The sequence below is a fragment of the Etheostoma cragini genome, chromosome 19 (genome assembly GCF_013103735.1).
Source record: "Etheostoma cragini isolate CJK2018 chromosome 19, CSU_Ecrag_1.0, whole genome shotgun sequence".
NCBI classification, from domain to species: Eukaryota; Metazoa; Chordata; class Actinopteri; order Perciformes; family Percidae; genus Etheostoma; species Etheostoma cragini.
In genome coordinates this window covers 12,591,901-12,601,166 of record NC_048425.1, presented here as the reverse complement: position 1 = coordinate 12,601,166, position 9,266 = coordinate 12,591,901, and the positions used below count along the sequence as shown (strand labels likewise).

At 42.7% G+C, this 9,266-nt stretch overlaps 1 protein-coding gene across 1 annotated transcript in view; it reads right to left on the bottom strand.

Moving 5' to 3' along the window:
- Positions 1-2,901: 2,901 nt before the first annotated feature.
- LOC117962205 (sodium/calcium exchanger 1-like) overlaps positions 2,902-9,266 on the bottom strand; it is an 84,212-nt gene continuing 77,847 nt past the window's right edge. The window contains 2 exon segments of the mRNA XM_034901361.1: positions 2,902-4,996; positions 8,670-9,005. Coding sequence (XP_034757252.1) covers positions 4,617-4,996; positions 8,670-9,005 — 716 coding nt within the window. The 3' untranslated portion in view covers positions 2,902-4,616.

The window sequence follows — 9,266 nt, the reverse complement described above, 5'->3', positions numbered from 1 at the left end:
TGACAGTTGACACACACACACACACACACACACACACACACACACACACGCACACACAAACATGCACTCAGGTCACAGACACGCAGGGACTCACACACACACACACACAAACTTCTTCAATCAATGTGCCATCATCTCCCATCTCGATCGCCTGCCAGGGACACATAGGGGGAGCCCTTTTAAAGAGATTACTACACCAACCGGCACACACTCACACAGAGGGACAAATCCATGTAGATCTACACGCAGTGGGTACACATGCAAAACAAGGGGAGGCACAAGGAAAACTAAATAAAAGATAAAAACGCATTGAACAAAAATGAACACATAAAAAAGAATATATGTTCAAATTCACCCGTAGAGAGAGGGAAAAAAGAAGGAGAAACCATATTATCCCAGTGACTAGAAGGAGGGCAAGCAGAAACGGTGAGAAACATCAAAAGAGAATGACACACACGCACACACGCACGCAACAGTCAAGAAGACAGCGGCTTGCAGATAGATGGTCGCTAAGCAACAGGCAAGAGACTAAAAATATGGTTGCATTTTTTCACTCACTTAAAAGGCGTGCATGCACACACTCACACACACTCACACGAGCATGCACTCACGCACACAGTCGTCCTCCAAGGCCTATCAACCTTTAAAAAGCCTCCATTTCTAAATTAGTCGCAGTGTTCTTGTGTTCATCACTATGATCCTGCCCACTCATTCTCTAACTGGCGAGCTACTGTTACGGAAGTGGAAAAGAGTTCGGCCCCCCAGTTCGGCCCCGTGGCCCCGTGGCCCCCTGGCCAGGAGCCAAGCCAACGTGCCTGTCGTGTCTAATCTGCTGACTGGCTGATGACCTTCCGTCACGGAGGATTGACTGTACTTCTACATTTTAAGATATGACGAAATGACTAAGGAGGCCGAGACATGACAGGATCTGGATGGTTAGTCAGACCGTTTCTTCTGGATGATCCAGAGTCAAAGACCGTGTCAACAAGCATCCGGGGCTGTAGCTACCATTAACGACACTGACGTCATGCCTTTTGAATTTTATCGGGGGAATTTTACAGATTTGTGAAGGGTATATAACAGTCTACAATTGACACTTACACATCTTGCACTTTGACAGCAGTGTTTTTAGCCGCGCTACCGGCATGGTAGGTTTGTTAATCCCACCACTTTGGTCAAGACTGAAATATCTCTACAGATATTAGATAGATTGCTGTGCATTTTTGTATTATCGTTCATGTTGCAGGAGGACGAATCCTGATCAATTTGGTGCTAGTGTGGCTTGGAGTGAAATGTTGAGACAGATGTGGAATGGATTGCCCCAACATTTGGTCCAGACATTCATGTTGCTCTCACGTTGAATTGCAATCACTTTATGATTCCTTCTCTTTTTATCTCATGCCATCATCAGGTGAAAAGATCAGCCTTAAAATCAGCCTCAGATAGTGTTAACTGGCAAATGTTAGCATGCTAACCCGCTACACTTAAATAAGGAGCGTGGTAAATAAGAGATCGTCATTGTAAGCATGTTAATACACCACCTGAGCACTGATCCTTTCTCCTGGGGTCTTTTTTGCGAAGGGCGGGAGTTGCTTTGGATGACCTCAGTACTTAAATCTTGGCTACGGCCCTGCAAGCACTTGACATGTTGAAGTGTCCCTAAAAGCTCCAGGGTAGCTCTTTTTTGAGAAGGAAATTTGTTTCTAATTTCTAGACAGCAATTTTAAATATTTGCAGCCAAGAAATATTCGTTTGAAATGCATCAAGAGCATCATGGAAGGGGCCCAAACTCCTTCTATCAATTAATCTTGGCCAGGCTTGTCTGAAATCAGATGATACAGTAGCTCTACTTTTGGTGGTTTTCACTGCTTTTACATATGTTCTGCAATCAAAGACTGTGAGATTTCCCTTTTCTCCTTTCCTTTACAGCTGTCAGAAAGTGCAAGGAACTGGAGTGGCATTTAAAACATTTGGTGACGCATACAAGCATTTTCACCCCAGCGGATCAATGCCCCTCCGCTCCAAATCATCAATTATCTTCCATTTGTGCCCTTTACCCAGGGCTGCGTTGGACAAGCTCGTGCTGTGTTTAGCCTGGTCCCGGCTGGGCTGGCTTTGTAAAGCCTGCACTTACATTGAGCTGAAAGAAGCGGCTAATTTGTCCATATTTAACAAGGCGGATTGTGGGCAGGTGAATTGCTGTTTTCAGTCCTATTTTCTCTTAGTGAACAAAAATTTTAATTATTATTATTTTTTTTTCTTCTCAGGATGCTCCTTGAAGTTTACAATGAGCATTGTGGGCTCAACTGCCGGGAAGATTGGTTTCAGAGATTTTCCTTCTGTGCTGTTGTTAACAAAGGGATTCCATTTAATAATGACATGCCGGCCCTTCTGTCCAGATCAGTCCGGCCCCCGGCTAAGGCAGGGGCATCCACACAGACATAACGGAAATCTGGATTGCACACAAACAATAACAAAATGGCTGATTACATATATGTAGCATTATATCCTCATTAAGCTATTCTGATATCTTACTTTCACTTTCACAAAAAAGACATGCCTGAATGAACAAACTTTTCACAAAATTCAAATCATTTGCACAGCTTTTGATACCGGCTCATCGCCTATTAAAGAACACCAGTGGTTAAGCCCATTTATCTGTTGGGTGAACACCTTTATGACTTTAAATTTGCTTGTGGGACTTGTACAATGCCTGCGAGGTAAAACTGCCCACTGAGAACGCATGGTGATCTGAGACAGCGTTCTCCTATTCAATCTTTGGATGACAGAGGACACGGGATGTGTGTTTGAGTAGAAAGAAACGTTCTAACTCCTGCGGAACAGTCGCGAGATATTTCAGAGCTGCCGTACAGTTCCCTCAGAGCGTTTGATTCTTCTCTCTGTCAATAAATCATCTCTGGTTTTAGCCTTTCTTTCCTTTGGATCTCCCTCAAATGTCTTCTTGAACTGTGTTTCAGAGGGAAAAAAAGGACGCATGAATTTTTCTTTTCCTTCCCCGGGCTTTTCCTTATAAAGAGGGGGGCTTCACATAGATTAAACAGCAGTGTTTTCTCACACACATCAATACAAGTTTCTATATTATCATGTACAATTAGAAACACTGGGTATGGTTATAGTTCTGATGTGACAACACTGCCATCGCTGTCGTCTTCTTAGTCCTTGTCAAAGTCCCAACCAGTGAGATCCTTCATTCGGATTGTTTCGGCTTGTTCACATGCTTGTTTCCTCCACCATTTAATGCAACATTAGACGTGTAAACAGTGTACTTCACAAGTGCACAACGCTTCTTCATTGCAAGAAAGACAACAATTACTAAGTGGACTGCTCTCTTGTTGGTTCTCCAGATGTTTCTAATCTTCACTCTGCTTATCAAACATTTCTTTTGCTTCTCCATCCCACTTTTGGGATTCCTTCCAGGTGCTAATCAATCCCACCACTCCATGTTACATTCTATCTTTTAAAACCTGCTTTAACTTCGCTTATCTCCATCTCACTATACTTATTATGTCTTCTTGTTTCTTTTTACAATTGCACGGTAACAACATCAACACGTGACGCCATTGAAAAGTTTAGAAAAAAAAAAAAAAGAGGGTGAGTTTCCTACGTGTGACGAGGCTGTTGGTAGAATATGATGATAAAAGGAGAAGGACTTGGGATTGGCTCGATTAAAAAGAGGGTTGGTCGGTTGGTGGTGACTACGGCGTTTCATCATCACAACTTTAAGACAATTCCTACAGGAGAGATAGGAGTAAGGCAAGAGGGAGGGACGGAGGAGTGTGTACAGTCTGTGGAGTGTTGGTCGGAAAAGTAGTGTACGGTCATTGTGTGTGTGTGTGTGTGTGTGTGTGTGTGTGTGTGTGTGTGTGTGTGCGCGCGCAGTTCGGGGTAGGGGGGTTTAACGGAATGACTCACTGGTAGTATTATATAAAGTTCAGTGGGTATAATGGGAGGACCCACCATTCCCATGACGACAAGATACAGCATAGATAGAAGTAGCGAGAGAGTAAGGAGGGGGTGTAGAACAGTTTTGCCCATCTGTTCTTCTCTTTCTTTTTCCTGTGTCGTCTTTTCTCTAGTCTCTCCATCGGCTGTATCCAGATAGTTCTCTAGTTTTGCTGCCTCCAGCCTCCGCTCTCCCAACCTTTCCACTTTTATCTTTCCTTCTTTTATCTTCGTTTTCCCCTTCAGAGGCTTTTCTTTTCTCCTGCTGCTCTGGCAGAATACTGGAACGATGTCAGCCTTTTATTAAGTATTAAACAGTGTTGTCAGATGGTGATGAAGCTGCTCATGTAAAAAAAAAAAATGTCTGTTTAGTCTTTCATAATGGTATGCACTCTTTTTCAGGAAACGGATAAATGGAAAGATAAAAAATAAATCTATCTGAAACACTGAAAAAGTTTTTGGGACTTTAAAAAAATGAGGACATGGAAAGATCTGCTGACTCCATAAAAAATATCAGAATCGGCCTTTATCAATCCACCTCTTCAACCCATCTCTCCTCGTCTCGTTCCTGTTTGAAGACTCCTCCATCCCTCTCTCTCGCTCGCTCTCTTCATATTGGCAGTGGGTCTCTCACCCTCCTCTCTGCTCTCCATTTAAAACATTGGTAAATGGCAGTAGGCCTCCAGTGAAGCCAGCAGGATGTAAATCAGCCACATGGAGACGAACAGCAGCGACGTTATTATCTTGCAAGTCCGCGGCCCGCCCAGCTCGCCACCGGCCACCCCCGCCCGCCGCCGGTACAGCAGTGTGATCACACACAACATGGCCATGATGGTGAAGAGGGTGACAGAGAAGGCCAGGTTTCCTGGGTCCACCTTGAACACCTTGCCCTTGGAGCGCCAGACGACGGCGGCGATGGTCCACGCCACTCCGATGCCGAGGAAAACGTTGACGGCGTTGGAGCCGGTGACGTTGCCGATGGAGGCGTCGGCGTACTGGTCCTGGATGGCGGCAACCTTGCTGGCGAATGTGTCTGAATGAGAAAGACAAAGATGTTGGTATTGATATTTGTTAAAAATCTTTCAGCATGTTTAAAATTATAGTAACAGCTGATAAAACTGTCAGCATGAGCAATATGAAGAAAAAAATGATTAAAATAAAACCATCAGCCTGAGGTCAAAACATAAGCAAATTATGTAAAGCAACAACATGAAAATGAGTCTCATGATCATGACGTCTGATGATCTCTTGGTAATGCTTTTCTCTCAAGCCACTGAGGAAACGGCCTCAAGGTAACATTGAGTATGTCCAGTATTCTACTCTCACAGCCGCACACAGACATGCACTGTAAGCTAAGAGAGTCAGTATTTATGGAATTAATTACACATTTAATAGATGACTGTTAGGGACAGAGAAAACCAGGATAAAAAATACAAACAGCTATTATAAAATAACAAGGAGAGCAAACACAGGAAAAGATGGAGCATAGAGTAGAAAAGAGAATAGAAGGCAAACTGTTTAAAAATCTGCAGTCGGTCTGAAGTTTTACTAAAATTGAATAAACAATCAGTCAAACTGCTCTATATTCTGCATTTCTCAACAATCTTAAATGGACATTATTTATTGTTTCATATTCTAACAATGGGTCAAAGTGACTGTGGTTCTAATTGGCACGTACCACTGTTGTTGTAGAGGTTTAGGAAAATAAGAGAATAGAATACAATAATGTATAGTGAAGCAAGTAGAGCAAGCCTCCTAAAAATGTCAAATTACAATACAGTTTTACATGAATCATTTCCAATGCTTGGCTCAGAGTTGAACATAAAAAGAAACCCTCTGGATTGTTGCATAGCACAGGTAGCTCGCCGGCTGGTCAAGCCCTGTAAGTAGGTTGTCAAGTGATGTCAGTTTTGCGAATACTTTTATTTGGATTTAGAGACAAGCATTAGCAATAATTTATGTTACATTTACCGTTAGGAGGCTAGGCTGCTTGCCAGGATATATAATACTGAATTATTGCATGATTCATAGTCACAGCAGCCACGGTTAGGAACCAGGGTGAAAAAAACTAAAACTAAAAAAAGAATTATGGATTAAAAGATTATTTTCAGGAAGATTCCTAGTTCCAATCTGTAATCTGCAGTTATATATTGGCATCAGCCTAAAAGTGAACTGATGTAATAATTGCTGTAAATTGCTGTAAGTACACATGAGTGGAGCTCTTCTTTGGAGCTGAACATTTGAGGAGAAAATGGGTAAAGTGGAGAGATATCTACTAACTGGGATGGCAGGGAACACCAGGGAAACAGCTGCCAGTTATTGTACGCCTGTCTCGGCTTAATTCTATTTATAGACGAGCTGGTGAGATTACTCCCAATTCCGTTTGAATGTCAGCGAGATTAGTTGAAATTCATGTCCCAGTATACAGTAAAAACAAATCCTGAGTTGCAATTCCATTGATAGCACACGACACAAAAAGAAGAGTCATGAAATTGCACATTATTGTCTCTACACACATCCCACAATCTACTGTACTACTGCTGGCAACACCAAAAATCCTCCTACCCAAATTTAGAAACCCATTGTAGCAAACTTTTCATTCTAGTGTAAACATTTTTCTTTCCCAGTTGTGAATTAACTTCTTAAAGTTACCAGTGTTAAAGTGTTCTACCAGTGTTGCCTGATTCCCCACCTCTGAGTGAGACGTGACTCTGATGTTAAAAGGTTTATGTTAGCAAGCCGTCTAAGGTGATCTTGGAGTAACTGAAGGGCATATTGTTCCTTTCTTTAAACTGAATCTAGCGCACTCACCCCCATCCCCTCCTACAGCCAAGCTTATATGTCCTCCACCAGTCAACCTCTTTGTTGGACAGCAAAAAAAGCCAATCCCCAAAGACCCCTAAACTGGAATAAATTAGACCACGGACCCCCATTTGATAAGATTTTGATCCAGGGTACCTCCATCTGATAGGAGTTTTGCTTTTGGATCTTTTATTGCACAAGGTGTGTGAAAATAGTTATCCCCCTTTTTGCTGGAACCCCCTCATTGACCCTTGGTGGTCCCCGGACCCTTTGATAACCACTGCCCTATAGGACTTGTTCACCATCAATGCAAATATAACATATAAACACCACTGATACGGTTTGAAGGGCTCAGATAGTTACAGATGAGCTCTGTAAACCTCTTAAACAGCCAGAAACATGTAGCAGTTCACAGTGTTCAAGCTTCCGATCAGCATTTGCTCTCTTTTTCTTAAATCTGCAAATCTGGTGTAAATTGGCTGGATAATGCAATCTCCAATGCAATAATGCAGAAATACTTTTATGAACCTGGAGGAAGAACGAGTACAAGGCAAAAAGTGGGAAAACAAGAGAGGAGATGAACAAGCTTCAAGGAGCTCACACAAACACACACACACACACACCAGGGAGCAAACACTCCCACTGGAAGTTATAATGAGCTAAAGGGACCTGCCACACGCAAACTTGCATCACCGTTGCAGAGAAAACATATTTTCACCCACACACACCTGGGTACCACTGCACACAGGTCAGAATGATGGACGATACAACAGTGAAAACACAATATCCAATAAGAGGAGGGGAGAGAGGGATGGAGGAGTAAGATAAAACCCAGTCAGAATAATAAATGGACCGGGATGGGGCACGGGAGCAAGCGTAACAGATAAGTGAGGTAGGATAGGAGCATGTGAGGATGGACGGAGGGAGAGAAAACGCCACACAGATAAAAGAAATGTGAGTGAAAACGGTAAGCCAAAGGAGAGTGAAGGAAATTTAGAACAGGAAAAGCAAAGAAAAAAGCCAACAATGTAACATCAACATATCTTGAGAATGGAAAACCAACTGATAATGGATATCAAATCCGTGTTTACAGTCTTCAAATCCAGCACATGACATCATATAGCTGCTAAAGGAATTCCTTCAAACCTCGCTGCTCGCAAGCCACCAAAGTTACCGCCTAGAAGAGTGGCAATGGAGCTACTTCTATAAATCATACGGAGGGGCAACAATAAAACGGCTGCAAGAGCAATGAGGACGGGAATTGAATTAAAGTCCTGGGACAATGCGTGTCCTCCAGGCGGGGGAAAACTAAGGCCGTGATGGAGCCTGCGTTTTACAATTCAATTTTTATTACCGGCATGTTTACTGAGGGCGGCGGCTCTTGAAATGAGATGGGGGAGGTTTGTTTGTCTGGAATTTTGGGATGAACATGCATCTCATTTCTGTTTTTGTTTAATGTTAGTAAGGGACTCCTTTGTCCCTCATGCCATCAAACTGTGCAACTCTTCACTTGGAGGAAATAGGGCAGAGAGGACAGTACATACCCACACACACCTGGACTCACATAAATACCTGGACACTTTAACACTTGACTCTACACTTTATGATCATTTGTGGTAAATGTCTTTTTATGTCTTTTTTTAATGCCAAATGTTCTAATTTTGTTTTTATTGTTATTATTATTACTACTGTTATTACTGTTATCTTTATACTCTCCCTCTTTTTCATTCTATAGTGTATTCTTCTCGCTAAAAACGGACGCTGGGTACTTCCATTTTCCTTGCTTGAGTCAACCCAAAAGGATGCATAAAGAGAAGTCTAAGTTAGGAAGAATGTACCAGGACAGAAATCCAAAGCAGCTTAGCTTCATCACTCTACACACACACTAAACCACTCCCACTCACCTGGTACAGACGTTCCCAGCGCCACAAACACCACGGCCGTCACCGAGTCCTTCAGTCCCACCGTGCAGCCAAAGTGTGATGCCAGATCGCCGGTGACTGCCGTCAGGACGCCGATAAGTGATATGGAGACAATGAAGCAGGCCCAGCCGTTCCAGTACTCCGTGGGCGGGACGAAGGCGAACAGAACCTTCCAGAAGACGGTGAGGAAGTGCATGATGTAGTCGAAGCAGGAAGGCAGCCGCTCCTCTCCGCTCTCCTCGTCGTCGTCGTCTCCTTTGGGTGTTAAGATTGGTTAAGATTTAAAAAATAGTTTAACAATTCTCATTGTTGTATTCTCTGCCCTGCCGCAACCCCAGTCTAGTGTTAACAGAAACAAAACAGCCCATTAGGAACGAGTACACCTTAAACAAATTGAAATCAACGCATGAAAAGGTTCAAAATAAAATGCTGATGCAAACTTTTAAGAAATGTACTTTTCTTCATACATCATCTTTTCAAAATCAAGTCAAGAAAGATGTGAACCAAAAACCATGGGTTCTTAAATCAAAATGTTAGCTGTGTGTGTGTGTGTGTGTGTGTGTGTGTGTGTGTGTGTGT